The sequence below is a fragment of the Balaenoptera ricei genome, chromosome 15 (genome assembly GCF_028023285.1).
Source record: "Balaenoptera ricei isolate mBalRic1 chromosome 15, mBalRic1.hap2, whole genome shotgun sequence".
Lineage (NCBI taxonomy): Eukaryota > Metazoa > Chordata > Mammalia > Artiodactyla > Balaenopteridae > Balaenoptera > Balaenoptera ricei.
In genome coordinates this window covers 74,151,277-74,179,225 of record NC_082653.1, presented here as the reverse complement: position 1 = coordinate 74,179,225, position 27,949 = coordinate 74,151,277, and the positions used below count along the sequence as shown (strand labels likewise).

At 42.5% G+C, this 27,949-nt stretch overlaps 1 protein-coding gene across 1 annotated transcript; it reads right to left on the bottom strand.

Annotated features, from left to right (window-relative positions):
* Positions 1–527: 527 nt before the first annotated feature.
* On the bottom strand, positions 528–27,599 carry NIPSNAP2 (nipsnap homolog 2). The gene is made up of 10 exons (XM_059895869.1): positions 27,447–27,599; positions 17,267–17,406; positions 17,139–17,184; positions 14,202–14,296; positions 13,796–13,866; positions 12,724–12,864; positions 11,831–11,862; positions 7,043–7,137; positions 2,821–2,904; positions 528–1,682 (listed from the first exon to the last, which is right to left on the bottom strand). The coding sequence occupies exons 1-10, from the start codon at positions 27,536–27,538 to the stop codon at positions 1,618–1,620; spliced, it is 861 nt and encodes a 286-aa protein (XP_059751852.1). The 5' UTR covers positions 27,539–27,599; the 3' UTR covers positions 528–1,617.
* Between the last annotated feature and the right edge of the window lie 350 nt (positions 27,600–27,949).

The window sequence follows — 27,949 nt, the reverse complement described above, 5'->3', positions numbered from 1 at the left end:
TCTTTAAGTAGTTTAGAAAGCAGTTTCATATAGTTTTCATTCACATGCTGCAAACATGCTCTGAGCCATCTAATCAATCAGTAGAGTAGCTGGTGCTAAACTGCAGGTTTTCTGTGCCAAAGCTTGCTATACCCTCTCTCTCCCACTGCTTCCTGTGCCACCATGAAGAGCCAGTTACAGAAATTCAGAGCTGAAGGGACCTTAAAGGCTATTGGATTCAACCTCCCCATTTTATAGGTTAAGGAACTCAACACCCAGGAGGGTAAGTACCCCATCAAGGAGCACAGCCTGTTCTTCCACTGGCAGTCCCAGCCCCCAAACATCAGGCCATCATGCACTGGTACCCAAACACCCATTCCTCATAACAACACCTACCAAGTGGCCATAAAGAGTGGCCGATGAGCCTATTTAATATTTTACTCTGTAGACGCACATATGCCCATTGAACTGGGACAAGCTATCTATCTTTCAAGAGTGACAGGGTCATTCTCAGCACCAGTCATTAAAAAGAGATCGCAAACATGTAATATGTGAAAATTAAGAGGATTTTATTGACTTTTATATGTTCTTGGAGAAAACCATTCGCATGTAAAAGCTTGACATTTGATATGAGAATTTTATTCACACTTTATTTTAACATAAATTCTTTGATCTGGGTGTCAGCCATAATTTTTCATTTCAACAGGACTTTCACATGATTACAGTCACAAAATTGGCACACTATATTAAAAAACTAAATCAGAGCTAGACAAAGTATGCAGCTTTATGCCAATTTAAATCTCAACATGCACCACCCCTCATACATGATCTTGGAAAAATCGTCTGTGAGCTTACTAAAATATTAACCAGAGAATGTCTGAGGTCACAGATGATTGTTTACAAAATAAAACCTCTTTTCCTAGTGCTACTCGTTTTGTTATAGAAAAATATTACAAATAAAAATTAGTGCTATTCAAGGTGTTCATTTCAAAGTCACATATAATACACAGGTTCAAGACATTTTTTTCCTCTCACATAAAGATATCACGATACACAATGTGGAGACTGAATTACCGATCAACCACTTCCAGCTCAGTAATGATACACTGTTTACTATGCTGACATTAAAAATGAGAGTGAAGTAAAACATTTTCAGGTATTGGGTACACTTATAATTTGTTCCTAGTCTGAGACTCAGAAAAATGCTACAGAAACATGACAAAATTTATATTTCTTCCTGATACAAGAAATTTGTCTAAAAATCTGTAATTATAAAACAGATTTGCTTTTCATAAAGAAATGGCTAATTTTTTTCCATGGTTGGATTCTTATTTGGAGATGATTCCAATTTTAATTTGGGCCCTCTTTTCCTGGAGGGTGGGGAGAGGTGGCTGGGTATTATAAGGTATATTCGACAAATAGAGGGATGTTTCAGAGGACTACAGAGCACTGTTACAATCAGCCAAACTGTAATAGTTTACTTTCTTGTGATTTTGTAAATTTTAAAGAGGTCTCTTACAAGCTATATACAGCAGTTTACAATTCAGTGTTTCTTTTTCACTTGATATACAGTTCAAATTAATTTATGACAAGTACTTGTCACATAAATTTATGTAGGCACATCGAAATTCTGTAGCTTTACTGGAGGGGTGAAGTCTTCTGTGGGATCATGATTCTGGATTCCATTTCCTGAATAAGTGGGACTGACAACAAAGATCAAGATTACTGGGCTGGTTCTTTTCTAAACAGACTGCAGTAAATATACATTAACAAATAGGTTGCTAAGAATATTCAGAAGACATGCTGCTTGAAATCAGAATAGAGTACTGGAATATTTAGGACTGATCTCAGGGGAAGAAATACACAAGCTGATGACAGATCAGCTGACATCCTATAAGATGATATTAAAACATTCTGTTGGAAATGTGTTTCATTTGTAGGAAATTAGGAAAGTCCATATTATGAGAAAAATGGTGCTTTCTCAGAAGGTTCTTTCAACTGAATTAAAATTTATATAACATCAAATAATTTGACTGTATCCTGTATAAAGGAACAAATACACTGTACTTGTAGAACTGTCAGTGCTAAGTAAAACACATCTTTGGGAACTGATGGAAATGTAAGAATAAACAGCAAAGCCACATACAGTTATATGATTTTTTTGAATTAAAAGACAAGATAATAGTTATTTTCCAGAACAAATTACTCTTTGATCTTCCTGGTAGGATATGGGCTTAAATGTACCTGACATGCAACATAGGTGGTACCTGCATTGGTGTCATTGGGTGGTATTCAGCCTGGCTGTTTTCTTCTAAAAATCACGCAACTAGGATTTCATAGTGAGTGTGTGTGTGTGTATACATACATGTATAGGTGTACACGTATGTACACATGCATATACATGTACATATGGAAAGTCTAAATACCAAATTAATTTTCAAAATTACTTTTTAATTGCTGTATTAAATTGTAATGCTTTGGGGAATGGACAATTTTGATGAGAAAGGAAAAGCTTAGAAAAAGATTTATTTGTATAATAAATTTTCAGAGAATACAGAAATGTACAAAAAGGGTAATGATGTAAAGTTTACAATACACAAAGATCTGAGAACTGTACCAGACAACATATATACTTGAAAGAATGAATATTCTCTATTGAAAAAATGTCCTGTAACTGTCAAAGAAAAATATGACTATTTCTCCATTCCCTCAACCTTACAATTCACGATCCTAGAGCAACGTACTATTTTTTTTTAAAAATACATATTAGCTTCAGGGTGAAAGAACATTAAAACAATGAGATGAGAAGAATGAAATGTTTTATGCCTATTAAGATATTACCTGTATAATATACCAGTTCTTCCCAGCCGTGTTTATGCCATGCTGCATTCCGTATATCTTCCCTGGTCTGAAGATCCTTGTAAGCTTAAAAATAGCCACACAGAAGAATTAAGACTTAAACCAAACATAATTCCACTAGTACAGTGGGAGACTGGTTCCAGGATCCGCTGTGAATACCAAAATCTGCAGGTGCTCAAATCCCATAGCCGGCCCTCTGTATCCATGGTTCTGTACCCCTGGATTTGACCAACCATGGGTCATATAGTACTGTGTGTATTTACTGAAAAAGGTCTGCATATAAGTGGACCCCAGCAGTTCAAACCTTTGTTGAACGTTCAAGGGTCAACTGTGTATCCATTAAGTGTTGATTCTGCTGCACTCCTCGTTTTCTCAAAGAGCCTACAGACCTTCCTCAACTTATGATGGGGTTACATCCCAATAAACCCATTGTAAGCTGAAAATATTGTAAGTCGAAAATGCATTCAATACACCTAACCTACTGGAATATCCTAGCTTAGCCTAGCTTAGCTTAAACGTGCTCAGAACACTCACATTAGCCTACAGTTGGGCAAAATCATCTGACGCAGAGCCTATTTCATAATAAAGTGTTGAATATCTCATGTAACTGACTGAATACTGCACTAAAAGTAAAAAACAGAATAGTTTTAAGTGTATTGGTTGTTCACCCTCGTGATCGTGCAGCTGACTGGGAGCTGCGGCTGCCACTGCCCAGCATCGCGAGAGAATGTATCGAAAGCCCGGGGAAAGAGTAAAATTCAAAATGTGAAGTACAGTTTCTCCTAAATGTGGATCACTTTTGCACTGTCGTAAAGTTGGAAAATTCTAAGTTGAACCGTCGTAAGTCAGGGACCACCTATACTCTGGGAACTCAGTACTAAGCTGGAATGACTGTGAGCTGGCTATTCTGAGCAAAATTGTCAGGCCGTGTGGGAGACGCAAAACAACCCGCTCTCAAGGCTCACAGTCTAGCGGATTCAAGACGTGCCTTTACAAACCAAGTGAACTTCCTCAATACATGTTAAATCTGTAACCACACACTGTCAGACTACGGATAAGCAATATTAGATTCCATTTTTCTCAGCATTTATAAAGCACTACAGTGATCTGGGTGAGACTGTATTCAAGGCAGTGGAGAACAAAGAGACTCAACAGGGAGAACACAGCTGACCAGGGAGAGCTGCCTGGAAGCTGTGATCTGACCAAGTGGGTCTTCAAGGTTGAAAAGGCCATTTCATCATCGACACGCAGGAACGGGAGGGAAAGGCGCTCCAGGTGGAGGGAAGAGCATGGGCCAAGGGTCAGAGTCCTTGGGGTACAATTCGGATATCTCACCCAGGTGCCTTGGTCTCTGATTCCCAACCCGGGCAAGATCCTTCCAACCAGTGACCAGGGAAATGCCTCCTAGGCATCTGAACACGGTGTCAGTCGTGACTAAGAGATCACCCAGGGCTCCCTCCTCAGTTCTAGTTTCTGTTTTGGGGCTTCCTTCTCCCTATGAGAAGACCTAACCTTGCAGGCCTGGCAATTTGACCATCTAAAGACAAAAGTTCCCTCCACTAGTAATGGAGTATAAATTTATTACATAAAATATTGAAGATGCAGAAAAACAGAAGGAAAACAAAATCTTTTACCTCTCACCACCCGGAGGAAAACAGTTAACATTCATGTGACAGGCAACAATGACCTCACCGGGGTCAGGTGCACACCTAGGGCACCATGTGGTGACCACTCGCCCCCCCCACCCCCAGAGGGAACACAGGTTGGAGAGGCCTGTGTTCTTTTACAAATTTTCTTAATTAAAAAAAAAATTGGGGGGGGGGTAAAATATACATAACAAAATTTACTATTTTAACTATTTTTAAATGTGTAGTTCAGTGGCATTAAGTACATTCACATTGTGCCACCATTATCCATTGAACGGTATCTTCCCATTCCCCTCTTCCCCCAACCCGATACACTTTACTCTACATTCTGTTTCTATGAATTTGAACAAACCACATTTTGTTCATCTGTCAATGCACCTTTGGGTTTGGGGAGGCTTTTAAAGATGGGAGGCACTGAGCCCATTCATATACTAAGGGAAGGAGGCCACGGATCGGGTGGTGGAGGAGCCGTGGCTGCAGCGAGGCCTTGAGGAGGTGGGGGAGGGATGGCATCATGTGCGAGGGTAACAGGAAGGGGGGCTGTGCTGGGGGAAGACCTGCTTTGAAGCCAGACTTGCTGACGTCTGAGCCTGGCTCAGCTCCTGAACAGCTGTGGGTTCTGGGTGATTTATTCACCACCCATGAGTCACAGGTATCTCATTTGTGGTGTGTGGCTGTACGGATTAAAGGGAATGGTGCATAAATAACCAACACACTGGAGGTGCTTGATAAATGTTGGTTCTCTTTAAAAAATATGGAAAAGTGAGGGTAAGTTTTGGGGGCAGACAACTGAGAATTCATCTCTGCACATCTCAAGACTTTTTCCTATAAGTAGGAAGTGAGCAGTGGACATTTGGGACACAGACTCGAGACAAAAAGGAAGGTGGAGAAGGGCAGGGCCTCAGAGCAGACGGGTGCCTGACCTCTGCCTGTGCGCCAAAGCACGTGGGTCCTGACCCATCCGTCTCCGCGCTCGCTCACTAGAGGCCGCCCTCAGAGGCCCCTCCAGGCTGGGGAAGGGCAGGGGTCTGTCTTTCCAGTTTATATCCTCTGGACAGATCATGCACTAAAAAATAATGATAAAAATGACTTCACTCCCACCTTGAACCCATAAAGGTTAAATTACACTTAGTATAATCAAAAGGCAGGGACACAGAACACATCTTTTAAAGATCTGTTTGCAAATCTACTCCATTTGAAAACTCTGATCCTTAGGAGGTCAAATCTCAGCTGGCTAGAAAACAGCTCCCAGGAACACCACTGCCCCCAACATTCCGGGAGCTGAGGGTTACTGGCGGCCTCTAATCATCTGGTGCAGGTTTCAATCTTTTAAATGCCGGGGAAGCCCAGTGTGTGTGGCTGAGGTGAGCAGCGGCTGGCGGGGGCTTGGAGTGGGGTCTCCCCCCCAGACACGGAGGGTTTCAGGGAAAGGTTCCAGGGGCACAATGTGAAAATGACTTTTCTTGCCTCAACTCACCCATTTAAACCCAGGTCCCTGGCAGGTATCTTACCATTTAGCCCGTCGGCACTATTTGTAGTTTCCTGAGCACTTTTTATAATTTCCCGTGTCTCCATTGCTGTTCCAGCCCCTCCTGCCCACCTCTACCTGTCAGTCCCATCTAGATGCTGAAGTCTAGCTCGTATTCCACCTTTCATTGGTTTTCCCCCATTTCATAGCTTTGTATCCCTTTATATCCCGATATACACTCCTAACGAGGAGGACCCCCACTGGAACTCCCTGCGTCACTCACCGCGCACGGCCTGGTGGCCTGTCACTCAGGTTTGCTTTCCCGCTCAGCAGACCTGTCACCCGTCTCTGAGCCTCCTGCTAACCCAGCAGGCACGTGACTCCGCAGCACTTGGTGGACCAAACAGGGCAAACCAACACCTCAGCAAATTCATAAGGTTTGGAAAAAGTCATGCTTTTCATCTCTTTAACTTTAATAACCATTTACAAATGTGCCCAGAATGAACCAAGCTACTGCTGAGACCCGGTTCCTGTTCAGCAGGGAGACAGACACAAACAGCCATGACTGTGACCACACACACAGTATTGGGCTCTGGGGGCTCAGGGGACAGCGACATTCCCTTGGGGACAAAGGGGAACACCTGAGTCAGGCCCTGAAAGACACCAAAGACGGTGCCAAACCAAAGTGGGCGGGGATGGAAAAGGCGAGAGAAGGGCCTCTGGGACAGTGGAGTCAGACCCGAGGCAGGGGGTGGGCGCGCGTGTGGGCACCTCCTCTGCATGGAAAGCGGGACCGTCCCTGAGGGAGCCGGGGGCAGCTCCATCATCTCCCCTCGCCTGGGGCTGCTGCCTCACCTCTCTCGCCCCACTCTCACTTTCACCAGCTCACTGACGTGCCGCACATCTGTGGACCCTTCACTATTGACCTCTTATTCCGCGTAGCCCAGCACCTATGTTCCATCTGGGACATTTGGGTCAGCTGCAGTGTTTGAGGTTCCTGACTTGAGATACGATTTACTGCCTAGGACAAGTTAGTTAGTAATGAACTCTGAAATCGCAGGAATACAAAAATGAAGGGAAAAAAACATACCCCAAAGATGATGCACCATATACAGCTGCCCAATCTGGGAGAAGAACCCTCCAACTGCTTCATTACTGTCCTGTCTGAAGCGAATTGCACGAGCCCTATAAGAAAAAAAACAACGTTCAGATATTGAATCAGGTATGTTAAAAAGTATCAGTGAGTTCCCTCCATCCTCAGCGCAAGTGGTTCAGAATGCATTCGAAAGTTATTTTAATGTACATAAGATGTAAATGTACCTTTCTGTAGCTACAGCAGTCATTTTCGTGAAAAGTAGACAGTAATTCATAACTATTAAAATAAAAACAACATGGGACTTCCCTGGTGGTCCAGTAGGTAAGACTCCATGTTCCCAATGCAGGGGGCCCAGGTTCGATCCCTGGTTGGGGAACTAGATCCCTCATGCATGCCACAACTAAGAGTCCACATGCCGCAACTAAGACCCGGCACAGCCAAAATAAATAAATAAATAAAAATGAAAAATAAAAACAACAACGTGAGGATATGTGGTTGCACTGCTGATTCTTAACGTAAAGTCTAGAAAACTGGCAGAGGGTAGGACCTGTCAACTTAAAAAAAGCTGCTTTCCAAGAACACACTGAGAGAAAGTGAGGGAATTCTCGATCCAAGAAGCCCATGGTGCCAGAGGCACTGTACTCCAAGGGAGGCAGGGACCCTGCCTCGAGAACAGGGCTTAAAACAGAGAGGAAGGAAGTGCACCGCACCTACAAAGCAGCCGCACACCGTGAGCTCTGAGAAACCCGCAAGCTCTGTGATCTACGGCTGAGGGCGGGTGTCAAATTCTGCAACCCCTTGGACAGCATATGGAAGAACCATGGACGTGAGCTTCCTGGCAGTCCACTGTCACTGCCAACACTGAAGCTGCCTCCTTTTCTGCCCCCTTACCTGAGCAAACCGTTAGGAAAATGAGTACCAAATGGCATTCATTATGTATGCACCATGTGTGGATACACATGTGTCTATGTGTATAACATGAAATTGTGATTAAATTGGTTAAAAATTGGCACTTGCCTTAAACTTTGCTTTTTAAGATTCCCTGCTGCAAAAGGCATCAGCTTTTTAAACACCTTCTTTTGTGTCTGCACCAGTACTTTATTTTTATATTTAGTGATGCACTTGAAATCCTAAACAAGTTTTTAAAATGTATGTTTTCTTAAAGCAGTTTTCTAGAATCAAAGTTGAAAATGAAGGAAGCAGCTTCAAGTGATGTAGGAAGGTCACAGGTAGCGTCTCTCAAGAGACTCCACACCCCAGTTACCCAGTCAATTTATATCAACACTGCCCAGGCTTGGCCTGATGTCTCAGTCATGTTAGGGTCCCAGAGTGGACAGGACTTGGGAAGATGGATTCATTCTAATTCATTTAAAAGAGCTGGAGACTATGAACAAGGATTCAATCCACTAATATCCACAGTGAGAGACAAGATAAGTGAGTCGGCCTGACCAGCACATTCTCTTCTTAGAGGCAAACTTCATAGTAACTGAATTAGAACATCTCAAAGTGGGGTGTGGAATCAGAGCAAGTGCAGCCTGTGGTGGGAGTGAGGAAGCCAGTCTCCTCAAGGTCACTTTGTACATCTTGGCTCTCATTCACCACATGCTCAACTCCACGAAGGTGACCCATGCTTTCAGGTTCTTTAGGGGAAAAGGAGGGATCTCTTGCTATTGCCCCCATGGGCTACCTCCAAGTGATGTTAATTTCTTTAACCTTACATGTAGTGTTAAGTGATCATAATCTTCACAAAAATTACAAATCTGATTCGTAAATTATTGAAATTAAGCAAATCACTTTAATGTGCATTCTAACCCTAAGGGGGAAAACCCTCAGTTTCATTGATAGTGATAAATATTCAGGACTGTTCATTTCATTCTGAATTTTTCTCATTCACTTTCTCAGTAGGCAAAGAAAACATAACTTGCCTTAGCCTGGAAATAATCAGAAGCATGTAGTGAAGAGGAGATCACCACCTTAGTTACCTATGTGCCAAAATATAAATTGAATGCTGAACTGGCTTTATAAATAATTTTTAAAATAACTGAAGAATAACCTCAGTTCCTTCCTTGTGGATTCCACGGTGGGCAAGTCTCAATGAGTAATACGGAAACATAGAACTGGGTGATCCTAGTCTGTGGGCAACTAAATTACTACACTTATAGCATCAACCCTACCCCCCAATTCCTTAATAAAATGATGTCTACAATAATAGGATACAATCAAATATGTATTTCTTAGTTTTCAAATGAAAAGGAATTCTACCTTGCATTATTTAGCCTTTGATGACCTAAGAAGAAAAGATTCATTAGAAAAAAAGATCCCAGAACTGTTTTTTGGAGGTAGAAGAGATCTTAGAAATTATCTAGCCCAAAGCAAGAAATTTTGTAACTGAAAAAAAGAGAATATATATAAATTGAAAGTAAGTAAAACGTCATGGTTTTCCTTTTCCAAAGTGGCTGTACCATTTTACACTCTCACCAGAAATGTAGAGGTACCAATTCATTGACAACCTCATCAACACGTTATTCTGTCTTTTAAATTATAGCCATCCTAGTGGGTATGAAGTACTATCTCACTGTGGTTTTACTTTGCATTTCCATACTGACTAAGGATGTTGAGCAGCATTTCACATCCTTTTTAGGCATTCACAGAGCTCCTCTGAAGAAATGTCTATTCAAATTCTTTGCCCATTAAATTTTTTTTTTCAAATTTATTTTATGATTTTATTTTTTATTGTGGTAAAAAGCACCTAACATTAAATTTATCTCAATTTTCAACTGTGCAGGCTAGTAGGGCCAAGTCTATTCACATTGTTGTGCAACAGATCGCCAGAACATTTTCATCTTGCAAAATTGAAATAATACCCACTAAACACCAACTCCCCTGCACCTAGCCCCTGGCAACCACCTTTTTATTTTCTGTGTCTATGGTTTTTACTACTTTAGAAACTCTGTATTAGTGGAATCATACAGTATTTGTCCTTTTGTGACTGGCTTATTTTGCTTAGCATAATGTTCTCAAGGTTCACCCTGCATGTGGCAGGATTTCCTTCTTTTTAAAGGCTGCATTAATATTCCATTATATATATATGCCACATTTTTATCCATTCATCTGTTGATGGATATTTGGGTTGCTTCCACCTCTTACCTACTGTGAATAATGCTGTGATGAACATGGGTGTGCAAACATCTCTTTTGAGATGCTGCTTTGAATTCTTTTGAATATATACCCAGAAGTAGGGTTGCTGGGTCAGAGAGTAATGCTATTTTCAATGTTTTGAAGTACCTCTGTACTGTCTTCCATGATGACTGCCCCATTTTATATTCCTACATACAGTACACAAGGGTTCCAATTTCTCTGTATCTTGCCAACACTTGTTATTTTCTGTTCTTTTGATAATGGCCTTCTTAAAGGGTGTAAGATGAATGGAAAATAATTGTGGTTTTGATTTGCATTTATCTTATGATTAGTGATGCTGACCATCTTTTCCTATGTTTTTTGGCTATTTGTGTATCTTTGGAGAACTGTCTATTCAAGTCCTTTGCCCATTTTTTAATTGGGTTATTTATCTTCTCGTGATTGAGTTGTATGATTTCTTCATATATTCAGGATACAAGTCCTTTATCAGATATGTGACTTGCAAAATTTTCTCCCAGTCTGTGACCCGTCTTTTAATTTTTAAAACTGTATCCTTTGAATTACAAAAGCTTTTAATTTTGATGAATTATAATTTACCATTTTTTTTCTTTTGTGCATTGTGATTTTGGTGTTTATGTAAGAACTCTTTGCCTAACCCTAGGTCACGAAGATTTTCTCTTATGTCTTCTTCTGAAAGTGTTGTATTTTAGCTCTTACATCTAGGTCTACAATTCATTTTCAGTTAGTTTTTGTATATAATGTGAGGCAGAGGTCTAAATTCATCTTTTTACAAGGATATCCAGTTGTCTGAGGACCCTGCGATGAAAAGACTATCAGTCCCCAGTGAATTGCTTTGGTACACTTGTCAAAAACCAATTGCTCACATGCGTGAGAATTTATTTCTTGTCTTTCAATTCTATCCCATTGATCTATATGCCTGTCCGTATGCCAGTACCATACTGTCTTGATTACTCTAGCTTTGCAGTCAGTTTTGAAATTGAGAACTGTGAGTCCTGCAACTTTGTTCCTCTTTTTCAAGGTTGTTTTAGCTATTTTGGGTCCCTTGCATTTCTAAAGCCTGCTGGGATTTTGATTGGGATTCTGCTGAATCTATAGATCAGTTTGAAGGAAAATTCATATTTTGCTAAACTAAGAAGAAAAAAAAAAGAAGCAACTGTATCATTGTGGTGCTCTGTTTATGTGACAAAAGCAACATTTCAGAAAAGATAACATCCAAGAAGAATATGAGATAACTTCATGCGACACTGGGGGGTTTTTTTTTTTTTTTTTAAAAAGTCCTTATCTCTTGGAGATATATACTAAAATATTTATAGATGAAATTTTATGTTGTCTGAGATTTACTTCCAAATACTCTGGGTTGGGGGATTTAGACCTAAGCAAGACTGGCCACGTGTTGATAATTACTGAAGCTAAGTAATGGGTATAGAAGGGAGACCTGTGGTATTATTCTCTCTAGTTTTGTATATGTTTCAAAAATTTCATAATACAAATATGTCAAACAAAACAACAGTCTAGTATCAAATCATGGCACTAACCCCAGATTTTATTTCTAGAAGTAACACTATGGCCTAAAAGAATCTATTTATAAGACTTAACAAACTCATCATTTGGTAAAATACTCACCAGTAATTGCCCCATTCAATCATAGTTCCCGGCTGAAAAGAGATTTGGATTTGGTTTGTTAGTTCTTCTGTGAAGAAATATGGAACTAACAGTATAAAAAACATCAAATGACAAGACTAACTTAAAAATTAACTTTTAATAATGTGAGATCTAACAAATAAAAAAAATGTAACAAAATAGTATTATTCACTGTGTTCATACCTATCCCATAGTGGAAGTAATATTCTGTGGCTTCATCTAAGAAGACAACATACACACAAAGTGAGAGTTAATTAAGTCATCCAATTATAGTTATGAAAACTATAGTTAGGCCCACGATGATTAAATTGTTGGTACCTATTCAGACTTTATTGTGAAATTTTTAAATAATTCAATTTAAGTAAACCTAACAAGGACATCACTTGTTTTTTTCCCAGTATAATACTGAGTATTAGACCACAAGATCTACTGATACTTTTTCACTTTAACTATGTTGCCACCTGGGCCTTTCTTTTTAGTGGTCACCTAAGTAGGGAAATATCTAGAAAGTCGTACAAAGTTTATTCCCCTTTTGTCTTACAGTGCTGTATAATGTATTCAATAGTCACATGCTTATTAGTTGCTCTAGTTCAATGACAATAGATGCTATATAATGTAGCTGGTCCTGCATGTTAGGTCTTTCCTCTTACGTGTAAGGCTATAAAAAACAAATGAGCTTAGCAAAGAGAAAGAAGGAGAAAGAAGGAAGGTTTAAAAAAAGGAAACAAGAGGAGAAGAACTGGACAGGGGAGAAAACGAGCCAAACACACATCACAGAACATTCGCTCAGTGTCCGCTGCCCACTCAGCATCAGGGGTGCGTGTCCTTCTGCACAGAAGAACAAGGGGACAGTTAACTCCTATTTCAGTACTTACTCGGAGCTGGTAAGATCTGAGTTCATATATATTCGGTCCTGACCGTGGGACAGGCTCATTCCAGAAACTGAACTCCAATAGCAGCTGATTCTTCCTCGAGAGAAGCATGTTGCTTCTCGCCTTACGGAATTCCGCAAATTCCTTTGAGTGAACAAAGGTGCTCATGAAATCTTCTCATATTTATATTATAAATATGAGAAGATTTATATATAAACCCACTTTAGCAACATTTATGTTCCTCCCACAATAGAATACTATTATAAATAGGGTAGAGTTGGCCTGAGACAGTCCCAGTTTACATCTTGTTGAACCAGCATAATGACTATTAGTATTCCCTTTCACTCTCAAAAGTGTCCAAGTTTAGATATCAAACTACATAGTCATCCTAATTATTTAAATGACAAAGTAAACAAATTTAATTTCCTACGATTTTAGGTTCTTCTAACAGTGTTTGACAGCATATTGAGACAGGTGACATGGAAACCTCAAAACATCAGATAATCAAAAAGCCATTTACATTGGGAATTCCCTGGCAGTCCAGTGGTTAGGACTTCGTGCTTTCACTGCTGAGGGCGTGGGTTCAATCCCTGATCGGGAACTAAGATCCCACAAGGCTCGCAGCAAGGCAAAAAAAAAAAAAAAAAAAGTCATTTATATATGGGCAGGGAGTCTACACAAAAGGTTTTCTTTCCTAATAATGTATGGCTGGTAGAATATTCTCCATTAACACACACCTATTCGTGAAGGGAGGGGGAGGATAGCAAAGTCGGCTCAAGATGAAGAAAATGTGGTTGTAAGTTCCTGAAGCAGATATGTGTTAGGTAACCCACACTGACTTACCGGTTTCAAAGTTCCAGCTTATCAAGGTACAACTGACTTTTACAATAAGAACTATTATTTTAATAGTATTACAACTGGTTACTCTATGTTTAAATACAACCTCAAGAGTCCAAATAATAAAATTTTTACTACAGAAAACTAACAGTTTACTAACAAAAACGATGACAGAAAAGAGTCATTTAATTCTGTACTAACATCTACTGTATCATTAGTCTTTTTCAAAAATCATTACCTGATTTTCTTTGAGTTTATTCATGACCTCCGTGAGGACTGGATAACCTCCTTCATACCTCCAGAGGTGAACTGAAATATATTTTAAACGATAACATACATTTAGAGTTTCATGATACTCTTACCTTGAAAATATTCTAGATACGCATGGTGTTAACACAGTACAAAACTGTAATGTGTGTTGGCTCAAGTTACACCATAAAGTTTCAATGATAGATTCAAACATGAAAAACGATCAAAAAGGAGTTTTTGCAGTGATTTACTGGAGAAACTACTTTAACCATAAAACTAGACTGAGACTTGGAAAGCTTTGCTTATAAAAACAAGCATTATGTTAAAAATCATTTAAGTAATGACAGTAAAGGCTTAAGGAACAAGTGTTTATTCCAAAGACTTCTGCTTCCTACCAGCTTGATCCTGCTCGCCATACCACGTGTTCCAAGTCCCCACCAAAGTACAAGGGTAATGTTTATCTTCATGAATCTTTGGCAACACCTCTTGACTTAAAGAGAAGAAAGAGCAACACTAATTAAACAACCACCAAAATGACACCAGGTGGACAACACATGATCAGTAACAGGAAAAGGTCATCTACTCTGTGTTCTGACAACTGACCTCAGAATACGTTTATGATAAAAAGATGTGCAGAATTAGCCTTTTGGCTGAATTCTGTTGTGCTCTCATGTCCCACTTATCAGAAGCTTAGGTGACTGATACCCCAGCTATCTACAACAGTGGTAAGTAACTCAAGTATATTGATAAAAATGATAAAGAAGAGCCAAAGGTCCAAAAATTCCAGGAACTATGAGTCTATTATTTGCTGTTTCAGAGAAAAAAAAAAAAAGAAGTATATACTTAGGAATGGTGATGTGTATGAAAGCTAACTTTTGCTGGTTCCAAAGATAGGAAGGATGAGAGAAATGGGAATAGTAGAAAAAGAACGCGGGAGAAGAAAGAAAGGGAAGAAGGTCATGTGGAGGATGGGGTAGATGACAGGAGCGGCCCAGGAGGCACAGGAAGCAGTGGCAGAGAACGAGTGGGCTTTAAGGAAGACGACGGAGCCGGGACACAACACAGTCTGGAAGCAACCCCGACCCCAACAATCCTGAAGGGCGTCAAAGGGGCAGCAGAATCCAAACGAAAGAGACGACATGAGGCATAAATTAGTTTCTACTTAATTCAACCAGCTGAGGGGATTTGAAAGGTATCGCACCTAATCCCATGCTGGACACACGGCCCAGTTTGTCGCTATTGATCGCGCATGGTCCTGGCAGTGCATTAATTTAACAGAGGTGTCAGAGCCTGGTTCCACGGAAACCTTCCCACATTACAGATCCTAATGGACAGGGAAAGGCAAAGGGAAGAGGCATAACTGCATCATACCAAGAGAAAAGCTAAAACTTGTACTCTTTTTGAATAGAAAAATTACGATGAAAAAGTGCCATATAGATCCAACAATGGATGCAAAAAGATATCAAGGGTCAGAAATGGAAACTGTTCTGATTATCTGCTGACGTCAAGTGATATTAAGCCAGTGATCACCACCCGAAGTCGGAGCACTAGGACTGGGTGGATGTGACTAGTTGACAGAGAAAAGCTCTGAATGCTCTTATGTCTAACTGAAAACTCAAATGTCTTTAAGACCCAGTACAATGACCAAACCATGTAATTTTTTGAAGGGTAGCATTTACTTTTAAAATTAAGATCAGATATTAAATGTATCTGATGTATGACCCATGAATGTTCAGAAATCACACGGGATTGATGGAAATCAGGGGTGGAGAAAGACAGATTATGTCAGGGAAATGGAATTGGGTTTTCTTTTTGCCACATGACATGAGCAGGAAGTAAACAACCCAGCACTGGAGCTACTGTGGCAGATGGAAGCCTGCACAGATGACCCAGGTGAATGGGGGCTGTAAGGTAGGTAGCACTTGTACCCAGAACTTGATGAGTTGGGAAGAACCTCATTATCTGGGCCCCTAAAAACCAGGCTGGAAACAGGGAGCTGCTGAAAGTTTCAGAGAAAAGAAAAACAAACATGATGAAGGAGAAAACAGAACTCAAGCAGATCAATTTGACAAACTTTTGGGTAATGGACTGCAGGGTGGGGTGAAGGTACAGGTGCAGCTTCAAGCCCAGAAAGGCAGTCAGAAAGGGCTACTTGGAAATGGGCCTCAACAGGCCTGGAGAGGGAAACAAGCAAAGAGAAGCAAAATACACATCACATGAAGAATGCACAGCCTGCAGTGACTGGCTAATCACATAAAACTAAGGAAAGAGTCAAATAAAACCATGGTGAGTGTCACACATGGAGAAACTGGAAGAGCAGGGTAATTCTACACATTGAGTTTGAAGTGAGAACATGAATAGATAGCCAGGAATCTGAGACAGGAGATGAAGTGAAAAAAAAAAACAGGACAGGAAAGATAATCCAGGGAAACATCAGCATACAGAAAAATTTCATTTTATGAGAAGAGAATTAGAAAAAAAGCATTTGTTTTGTTTTTAGGGCACTTCTAAAATAAAGAGAACTGTGCTGAGGTGAGCAAGAAACTCAACACTAATGTTACATTTCACAAACCACCTCCAAAAATAAAACAACAAAAGATGTGTTGCTTCTGAAAGTTATGCTGATTCTGGTAACAAAATCATTTGCTTTCTCATGAAAGCAGCAGATATGAAAGGTTAAAAAAAAGCTTTTAAATTATATTTGTGGACAACTGATCATTAAAATGCTATTTCTGTTAGAACTAATGCACTTAATTCTCTTTGGTCTTAAAGTTTACAAATTCTATAAGAATATATGGGTTTCATGTCATATGAGAATCTGCTGAAGGGACTTGAATCCTGGCGGATGGAAGACCTGGGAAGAAATGGCAGCTCTACTGAAATCCACACAGGGCTCTCACGTGGCAGTATTACTTAGGAGTAAAACTGGACACAGTGGAGGTCCCAGGGGTGTGAATTCTAACTCCTAACACTCAGAGCTGTCCAGAAATGGAGCGTATGAAATGTATTTAAGCATAGCGTCAGGAAGGGCTACAGAAAGGACTCAAGCACTGGATGAGCAGCTGGGCTAGACCGCCTTGCAAGGTCCCTTCCAACCTGAAGAGTCTAGTAACATTCCAAAGTCTGAAAGCCTATGTGAGGAGTTAGCTGAAAGAGCGCTTAAAATCAAAACACCCTTGGTAATGCCCAACAGAGCTCAACTTAAGAGCCTCTCAACGTTCAGCTTTAAGAAGAGGCATGAAAGATCTCGCTCTGCTATCAAGGGTTAGCGCAACTGACAAATATTAGAATCATTATTGTCCCCCAAGTAACGGAGCGTCTGGTATACACACCAAATTCTGTTGTATGCTTCTAGGCATTCCGGTTTAACATTGTGAACTGAAACAAAAGAAAATTCAACGATAAACTTATGAACAAAGGGGAAAAAGTCAACTATGAAGATAGCAAACCTATGACTCACACTGTAATTTGTACAGACTGCTTGTTTCCTTTTTGGCTAGGAGATTAGAGTGAGCATCTTTCCTTGGATCAACTTTCCGGACAAATAAGGATTTTAACCAGCTGTCCTCTCGAGGTCTGTTATTGGAAAACGCCAATTTCCTATGGAATAACAAATGCAAAAATTTGAGTTTAATCAGAGGTACGAAGATCTCAGGGTCTTTAGGTTGTGTCGTGTGGTACATTGTTTTCATAAATTCATCAATCCATTCAGCAAACACTCCTTGAGCACACTGTCTAGGCACTGTTCTAGAACCTGGGATACCACATGTCCACTTTCCATGCCACCAGCGTGCACTCTGAACGCAGGAGCAAACTGTGAGAGAAGTAACTTCGGCACTCCTAGGCGAGTTCTCACATGTATCTCTGTGAGTTCCACCAGGTGTTCTTCCTTCCTCCAAGGAAATTTTCAACATAGAAAAAACATACAAGGAAACCTAGAATAGTCAAATTCACAGAGAAAGAAAGTAGAATGGTGGTTGCCAGGGGCAGAGGGGAGGGGAGAATGCGGAGTTACTACTTAATGGGTACAGAGTTTCAGTTGGGGAAGATGAAAAGGTTCTGGAGAGGGATGGTGGTGATGGTTGTACAACAAAACAATGTGAACGTACTTAACACCACTGAACTGTACACTTAAAAATGGCAAATTTTATGTTATATGTACTTTACCACAACAAAAAAATGTGAAAAGGAATATACAGGGAAAGTGAAATGAATTCTTTTGTTAAAAAAACTTTTACCCCTAAACTAAATTAACCTTAGAATCAAGATTTTTAACTCACAAAAACCTAAGAATACAGACTTCATTAACATATAAATAATTTGCTTATTTTCATCTTATAACTGAACTCCTATTATCCACGCTGTCAGAAAGTGAGGATAGATTTGACTTAAGTAACAAACTACACTTTACCCGTGGAATTTTAAGTGCATGTTTAATTCCCATATGCTTGCTGGTAGGATCACAAATTTGTGTGACCTCCCTAGAGGGCAGTGTGACATTATCTATAGCAAAATTAAAACTGCGTAGGCCTTTCGGCCTAAGAGTTGCACTTGTAGTATGTCCCATGGGCAGCTATATTTAGACAAGTGCACACAGCTGGATGCGTGCAAGCATTCCTTACTACCTTGTTTCCAGTTTGTTCCTGGTACAGGCAATTTGGAACCCATTAATGGGGACTGGTCAAATAAATCAAGGTAGAGCCAAAATCAGAATAGAATGCAATCAATACAAGGAATGAGGTAGATCTACACGCACTGATATGTTGGTATCGCTGAGATGAGTTACGTGGAAAAGTAGGCCCAGAACAGTACCACAAATACACACACAAAGTGAACTGCTAATAGTGAGGACACCTGGGGACTGTAGTGGGCTTGGGATGGGAGGAGAGAGTTTTCCTTTTCGTTGTATAACCTTCTGGACTCTGAGAATTTTCCATATACATATATTATTTTTATACCTAAAATTAGCTAAAATATCTAAAGTGTGGGCTTCCCTGGTGGCGCAGTGGTTGAGAGTCTGCCTGCTAATGCAGGGGACACGGGTTCGAGCCCTGGTCTGGGAAGATCCCACATGCCGCGGAGTGGCTGGGCCCGTGAGCCACAATTACTGCGCCTGCGCGTCTGGAGCCTGTGCTCCGCAACGGGAGAGGCCGCGATAGTGAGAGGCCCGCGCACCGCGATGAAGAGTGGCCCCCGCTTGCCGCAACTGGAGAAAGCCCTCACACAGAAACGAAGACCCAACACAGCCATAAATAATAAATAAATAAAAATTTAAAAAAAAAATCTAAAGTGCATGTTTAGAAACTCCTTTATGGGTAAGGTATATAGGTATATATAACCTGAGAACAAGATTTTAAAAACTAAAGCCTGGCTGAGACTCACCCTCTTCCTAACTTCACACAACCATAATCAAATGACAAATCGCGTCCCTTCCTCTTCTCCACTTTAATTCATGCACAGTAAAATTACTCTTTTTTGGACATACAGTTCTGTGAGTTTTGACAAATGCATAAAGCCATGTAACCACCACCACAGTAAGATAGGGAACAGTTCCTTCACTCCCTAAAACTCCTCCTTTTGTAATCAACCCTTCTCCCAACTCCTAGCAACCACTGATCTGTTCTATGTCTCTGTAGTCTCCCAACTCCTAGCAATCACTGATCTGTTCTATGTCTCTATAGTTTGCCTTTTGCAGAATGTCTCATATATGGAATCATACAGAATGTAGTCGTTTGAGACTGTGCCCATTCTTTCTGCACGATCGCCTTTATGCGGATGACCATCCTCTCTGGCCAGGGCTATCACGGCATACTCTTTATTGTTTTGATCTTTAATTCATGTACACATAAATGATCTTTTCTGCCCTTTGCTAGATCATGCCAAGGGCAGTAACCTGCTGGGATTCCAAATGACCAATACAAACACTCAAATCTTATCCAGTGCTTCAAAACAAGGTCTGGCTACTGACAGGCCAGTGTGAGCCTTTTCTGGGGGGATCTCTTGGAAACACTAGATGATTTCCTACAGACCATTTTCAATCTGCTTAGCAGACCTGTTTAAGGGCACAGATACCATAAAGCAAATATAAGAGGAAAAGAGAGAGTGACCCCAGGTGTTAAGGAAGGGGAGTTTAAACAAGAGGCAAGAAAAACTTGCATGACATGCAAATTCCCTAATGTCTCACGAGATGAACGTGTGGATTCCACATTAATACAAATTCCTATTCTTATTCAACTATGGTGCTTTAGAAAAAACAGAACTCTAAATTTCACGGGTTACACTGGCAGCCTTTTTCTTTTTTTGCTTAAAAAAAATCGACTTGCTGCTTTAATGAACAAACATTACAGAACACTTTTCACTCCATATGACTGTTTTAAATTTAAAAACCAATTCATAGGATATTATCACAAATAGCTAGAAACCAGATGAAAAAATTTTTTTTGACTGATGGAGCTTACAAATATATAAACAAAATATACAAATATAAAATTAACAATAAAATGTTTTCTATAAATAGTTATCAAGAAACAGAAAAGCATTTTTTCAAATCTTTTAAGATTAAAAAGCAGCAAGCTCATGTTAAATAAGCAAAATAACAAGTTAATACCAGTACATGCAATTTTTCTTATTAGTGCATATGACAAAAATATATAGTCCTAAGTGGCATTTGTAAAAAGAAGTTGGAAATTCTTCCATTTTGCTTTTATTATATGTTAAAATGCCTTAGAATTGAGAAAAGTGTTAATGGTGGTATCCCTGAAGGAAGGATGGAGAGTTAAAATAGAGGAGAAACACATCTTTCCCCATATAATATCTGTATTGACTATGTTTTTTATTTTACTCTTGTATATTTTTAAGTACATGTTTAACCCCTAGTAAATATGCTTAAAGCACTTAGGACAGCACCTGATTAATGGTGAGATTTAAAAATTGTTTTTAAAACTACTTTAAAAAAACTTTTTAAATTAAAAGAAATTATATATAAAAACTATTAGCTCTTTAGCAGAAACCAAAATCATACGGTATTTGTCTCTGTTTTCAATTCACTCTTCTTTTTTTTTTTTCTTTCCAAATTTATTTATTTATTTATTTTTGGCTGCATTTGGTCTTTGTTGCTGCACGCAGGCTTTCTCTAGTTGTGGTGAGTGGAGGCTACTCTTCGTTGTGGTGCGCGGGCTTCTCATTGCAGCGGCTTCTCTTGTTGCAGAGCACGGGCTCTAGGCACGCAGGCTTCAGAGCACAGGCTCAGTAGTTGTGGCGCACGGGCTTATTTGCTCCGCGGCATGTGGGATCTTCCCAAACCAGGCCTCGAACCCGTGTCCCCTGCATTGGCAGGTGGATTCTTAACCACTGCGCCACCAGGGAAGTCCCCACTCTTTGATTATATAAATAAACTAATTCTGAAGAAGGCAATTCTCCAAATGAATCATGGTAAAATTTACTTCAATAAAAATAAAAACATTTTTGTCAATTCGTTTAAAGTATTTCATTTTATTTTTTTTGGCTGTGCCACGTGGCTTGTGGGATGTTAGTTTCCTGACCAGGGATTGAACCCCAGGCCCTCGCCAGTGAAAGTACCAAGTCCTAACCATTGGACCACCAGGGAATTCCCATGTTTAAAGTATTTTAAACACACCATGTTTTGGGATATTTGCTTAAATAATATCATGAAGCGAAATGGCAAGCATATAAAATTAGTGATATGCAAAGTAGAAAGTTTTAAGATTTTTTTTAACAGGACTTTGTATAGTTTTTTTTTTTTTTAGGAATAACAATTATGAACAACTAGGAAAGGGGTACAATGGAAGTTTCTAAAAATATCAGCACTAAGGAATTTCATTAAGAAGTACTCACCAAAGCAACCACTACTAATAGTTCTTAATGAATCCTTCCAGAAGTGCATAGACAAGCATATATACCATGTGCACTCATATTGATATTTAATTCCTATGGCATTTAATACTTTATAAAATAAGAGAGCATAATAAAGAATTATTGACAGACTAAATCTGGAAGGGAAAAAAATTCCAAAGTAATTCTTCCCTTCCTCCTTAGAACTTAAGGGGATTACAAGCTAATAAGCACATACTTCCTGTTAGGCACTGGACTAGGCAGTTTGTTCCTGTCTTCTCATTTAATCCCCAGAACAATCTAGCAAAGTAGGTATTATTGCATTTTAAGGACTGGCTCACAGAGGTTATTACACAACCTGAGCTAAGAAGCAGCAAGATAAAAATATGAACCCAGATCTAACTGTAAAGTTCAAAATATTTTCACTAATAAGGGATGCCTCCTCCACACAAACCTCCCCAAGTGAGCATTCGTTCCAGATTTTAATACCAAAGGGATTTACTTTAGGATGGGTAAGATGAGGTAAGGGATATGACAACACTTTGTAAGCTAAAGATTAACCTAAGAAGTAGTCAACATCACGGGACACACACAAGAACCTGAGTGCTGCTTCCTTGTCAAAGTTGGGTAGCAACTGTCTTGACAAATGGAAACCAGTGTGGCGCAGCATAGCCCCAGCTGACTGTCGAGCTCTGAAATCTTTCAGCTGGCAGGTGACCAAAACGGCCTCACGTGCCCAGCCCATCTCACTGTCCAAGCTGAATCACGGAAAGGGGTAGAAGCAGCCATGCCAACAGCTGTCAGGGTGATAAGACCTGGGCTGGGCCAGGGTGCTTTACCAAGAGTGACAAACACCGCAATCAGCTGTCTTTATAACATCATTTATGTGTTGGGTGGCACTTTACAGAGGGTGAGGTAGGGGGCAGCACATCCTACAAAACACTAGATTCTAAATAGAATAAGCATTATGTGCCTGGCTCAATGGATACAAAGATGAACAGATGCCTAGCGTGCCCACTGTCATGGGAAAAACCTATCAGTAAACAGCCAGAGCGGTCACAGGCACTGTGGGAACTTGAGGGAATGAACCATCTGGGCCTCGGCCTGCAAGGAGCGAGAGGGACTCCAGTGGAGACATTCTAGCTCTGTCTTGGAGGACAAGCAAAACAGGGGACAAAGCCAGTGATAATCCCAGTCAAAGGGAACAACGTGTCCTGGGGGTGTCCTGGGGCATGGAGTCGTGAAGCTGTGTGGCATGTTTCTGGAACAGCAAAGCGTTCAGGAAGGCAAGAGAACAGGGTGTGACAGGACAGTGGGAGGAACAATGGGAGGGCAAGCGGGCCAGGGGGGCTGGGCTCCCGTGCACCAAGCCTATCAGCTGGACCTTATCCTGTAGACGGGGCAATGCTAGCAAGTTTTCAGAAAAGATTCAGGTGTAAAAAGCAGCCCGGCAGTGGTGTGGCGGGTGGACTAAGCAAGAAAGGCAGGGAGCGTGGCTCCTGGGCTCCTGGCCGGCTGTCCAGCCCAGCAGTACCGGCACACCGAAGGCATCTGATACTCACTGGATGGACCAAAGGATGGTCCTGGGTTAAGATGATGGCAGGAGGGATGAAGGGGATGGATTACATTCAAAAGATACTCCTAAGGTGAAGAGGAGAAGACACGGGTCCTGATTAGGTGTGGAAGATGGTGTTTTGGTTTAGTCGGGGCAAATTACAGAAGGGAAATACATTTAACACAGAGACCACAGGATGAGGCAAGGGGCTTTGGTCGTCTGATCACCAAATATGCACAGACTGTGCCCTGCACGTGCCAGGCACTGGGCCAGGCTGAGGCTACAAAGAGGAATAAGCCTGGCCCTGACTTCACAGAGCTCGGTTTGCTGGTGGAAGCAGACGGACAAACGTGATCACAGCCCAGGGGAAGAAGGGCCCCTCCGTGGAGACACAGGTGGTGGGCGTGGTGGGCTGGGGCAGAGGGAGTGGGGTCTAGGTCAGCCTGAGGGAGACGTGGACCAGCCCTCTGAAGAGGCACCTGTTGAGCTGAGGACCCGGAAGATGAGGAGCAGTTTGTCAGGTTGCTGACCACGGGAGGAAGGACTTTCTCGGAAGCAGAACTCTAGCTGCCAAAGCCAGGGGAATGTGAATACAGCAGAGGGGAGGGGGAGGGGCAGAGGCCGAAGGGCCCGACCCGAAGAAGAGTCTTGCCTTAAAGCAGGAGCCATGGGCCTCCCCTCCCCCGCCCCGCCGCCAAGCCCAGTAAATCTGTCTTCGCCACTGCTGCTAGAGAGCGGTTCCCCAACCTTTCATTTTGAAAAACTTCAGACACAGGGATGAAAGAACAGTATAACGAAGACCGCTATGCCCTGTATCTAGATAAAAAATGAACCTTTTATAATTTTTACTGTTTATATATATTTCACTTTTTCATTTTTACCAAACCATACGAAACCAGAGTGCAGACATCATGATACACCATCGCTAAATACTTCAGCACACATCTCCTAAGATCAAGGACAAACCACGTCACTAATGATAAATATCACATCTAACGAAAATAATAATTCTATAATACCTAATACCCACTCCATCTTAAACTGTCCCCAATTGTCTCTAAAATGTTTTTTATAGATTTTTTTCTTGGTGGACGTGGGGTGGAAAGGAAGAGGGATTAGGATCCAGTCAGGGTTCATGTCAGAGATCTTTCTAGTAGGAAAATGTCCTGCTCATTTGTTCTGGGGAATTCTCTAGCTGTTCCCCTCACCAATGGCTTCAAGTCTACACTCTTGATAGGAATCCAGCCGAGTGGTGATGCAGAGGCACAGTCAAGACATGTTGGAGGCAGAACTAACAGATCTGGCAACTGACTAGATGGGCGGGAGCAGGAGGGGAAGGGCTTGGGGAAGACCTGGTTTCTGGCCTGGACCACTAAATGGAAGATGCTCCATGGCTGGGGAGAGAGAACCCAGGAGGAGCAAGCAGGCTTTGCAGGAGGAAGATGAGTTAAATTCTGGGTATATGGTCGTTTCCGGCACCTGGGGGACACTGGTGCAGTGCTCAGTAAACAGCTGAGCAGAGGGCCTGGCACTGAGCAGAGCGAAGATATGCTTGGCAAATCAGCCTCCCGGGAACGCGTCCTCCGTCCCTCTAGAACCACTCTTCCAATGTCACTCACAACACCCCTGTCGGTAAGTGCGGTTTTCTTCCGTCATTTTGACCTTCTGGCAGCATCTGGCACAGCTGAACCACTCCCTCGTTGAAATACCGCCCCCGGGCACTGACCCATAATGACCTCACAGCTGCCCCTTCCAGCTCCCTTGCTGCCTCTCCTTCCTATATCCAGCCTGTAAATATCCATACAGCCCAGGGCCTGCTTCTCAGCTCTTTCTCTATCCACACTCCTCAAGCAAATCTCATCCATTCCTATAGTTTAAAAAAGCATTTTATTATGAAAAATTTCAATCAAATACAATATAGTATACTGAAACCCATAGATCTATTAACATTTTGCATTCCTATATGCTGACAACTCTCAAATGCTGTCCAGACATCTCCTTGGAGAAGTCATATAGATCCAATAAGCCAACTGCCTACTGGGTCTTTCTATTCGAGTAGCTCACAGCCATCTCCAATTTCACCGGGTTCAAAACTGCCCTGGATCCGCCCCCTCCCCACCCTGCACCTGTTCCTCCTTCTCTGAATGACTAACAAGCACCCTGTGTGCCTTATTCACTGATGCTTCCCAACAGCACCTGGCACGTGGTGGGCACTCTCACCTTTGGAACAAACGAGTCTCGGTAAATGGCACCAGCATCTGCCTCGTTGGCCATCATCCTGACTGTCCCCTTTTCAAAGTCAGGCTGATCTTTTAAAAACGTAGATCAGATCATGTCACACTAAAGTGTATACCTTTAAACGTCTTCCATGGCTCTCAGAGTAAAATCCAAGCTCTCTCAATGGCTTGTAAGGCCTGGAATTATCGGGCCCCTGCTCCTCGCCACCTGTTCTCCGTCTTCCCTTTACTCCTGCTCCTAGATTTTTCTCGGGTTTCCCAGCATGCCTGACTCCTCCCATTCACGGCTTTCATGCCCACTGACCCTTCAGGTCTCAGCTTAATACCACCTTCTCGGAGAGGCCTTCCATGACCTCATGCAGGGAGGTTCCCTGATTCTCCCATGCCACCTACCTCAATCTGTAAGTCTACGTGGGATTTCACCTCTGCCATGGCTTCCTGGGGAGAGTGACCATGGCTATTATGCTCAGGTCCACAGAGTTTCAACGACATCACATACATTCAATATCTGATAGAATCAATGAGTAGCTGGGTCCAGACTGAGTCCTAAAGAACACCTACGGTTAAAGCAGACTAGAGCCCAGGAAGGAGTGAGTAGTCAGAAAGGACAGGGGACTTTGTATAGAGACAAGGACGCCAGTGTCAAGAGCATTTGGCCCCAGCAGGAAGTGGGGGTACCGGGCACACCCGGCTCCAAATCTCCAGTTTACTAGCTTCAAGTGACCTTGGGCACTTTAGGGGAACGCCTTCAGTCTCAGCTGTCTTTTGTGAAAAGAAGAAAATATCAATTTCGTAGGCTTTTATCATCCTTGTGAAAAAATAAAGCAACAGTAGATACTTAATAACAGAATAAAAATAAAAGGAGGGTGATTTGTTAACCAACTTGGAAACATAAATATCAAATTTTGAAACACAAGTTGAGCATGAGTCCTAGGAAGGGCACTGGGCCTCAAGCCTCACAAACTTGGGTTCAAATGCCTTTTCCAGCCATGTGTCTCAAGCCCTTTAGGTTCCTTCTTATCTCTAAAATGCAGATCCTATTACTTACTTCTTAAGAGTGCTACTAGGATTACATTAAATAAGCCGTATCAGTAAAAAGCTGGGCCGTATTAAGAGTTTAACAAACAGGTAGCTCCCTCCCGCTTCCATTTTTAAGCGCCAACTGTATTTTCTATAGGCTCACTATTTAATTAAACACAAACAAAAAGAGAAAATTTAAGTTACCCAACGTAAAGAAACCGAAGAAGTAAATCGACATGTAAGTTGGTATGAGATTTGGTTTTTCGATTTGGAAAATGGGACATGGCTATTTCAGGGATGGATTCTGAAAACCGAATATTTAATCCAATGAGGTTAGAAAAAAAGTTTAAACATGAAGCCAACGTCCCCTTAGTGCTGATAACTGTACATACTTTTTGATTCGTTATCTACTTTTAAATGCAAGTCAACGACTGTTCTTAGGGCTGATGACACCTCTTCACTACTCCCCCGACCTCCACTTGAGGGCTCACCGGGGACGAGGCGGTATTTTATTTCTTCCTCACAACAACCCAGGAGGTGAGGGTTATCTCTACTGCCGTTTGCGGAATCAAGCACTGAGGCTTTGCGCGGGCGAACAGTGTTCTCAGGCGGCTGCGACTTCAAGGCCTGCGGCCTCAGGCATGCGCCCGCCGCCCGGGCACCGCTCCGGGTCGCGCCGGGTCAGGGTCCCGCAGGCCGGGCAGGCTCGGCGCGCGGACGTGGCTTCGGCGCCGAGCGTCGTTCCCACCGTGACCTTGAGCCCGGCCGGCCCGGCAGGCAGGCACTCCGACCCCGCCGAGGCTCCGACTCGCCCAGCCGCGCCGACCGAGGCCTCGGTCCCGCCGCCCCGCAGTCCGGGAGGCCCTGCCCAGTGGGAGCGCGGCCGGGCCGGGGCGTACACTCGTGCCGGGGACCCGTGCCCTCCGCCCCGCGGCGGCCCCTCCCCGGCCGCTCCCGGAAAGGGCGGCGCTGCTCACCAGAGCCTGGGCTGGAGGCTGCAGGGGCCGACCCGCCGCAGAAAGCTGCCGGCCGAGGCCGCTCCGCCGGCGCGCAGCACCCGCGCCGCCATCTTGCTCCAGCGCCTCAGCTCCCACCGCCCGGGCAGCCGCTGACGCCGCCGCCGCGACCCCTCCCCCGGCCGGGCCAGCCGAGGCGGGGGCGGGGCGGGGCGGGGCAGGGCGGGGCAGGGCAGGGCGGGGCGGGCGCGCTACCGCTGCAGTGCGGGGCGCGGCCGCCAGGGGGAGCGGGGCCTGCGGCGGTCGCGTCCGCAGTGCGTCCCGGCGCCGAGGTCCCGCAGCTGCGAGCCGCGAGAAAGGGAAGCTGGAGAAGAACCTATTTTGAGACTTTAAGCTCCAGCGGAAGGAGCTCGGTGCGTAGCACAGGGTACGCCAAAGGAACAAGGGCAAGGCTTGAATGCACGTGGCGAGATCCACAAGGGGAGAGTAACACGGTTCCTAGGGGAATCCAGGACCTGGGGTGC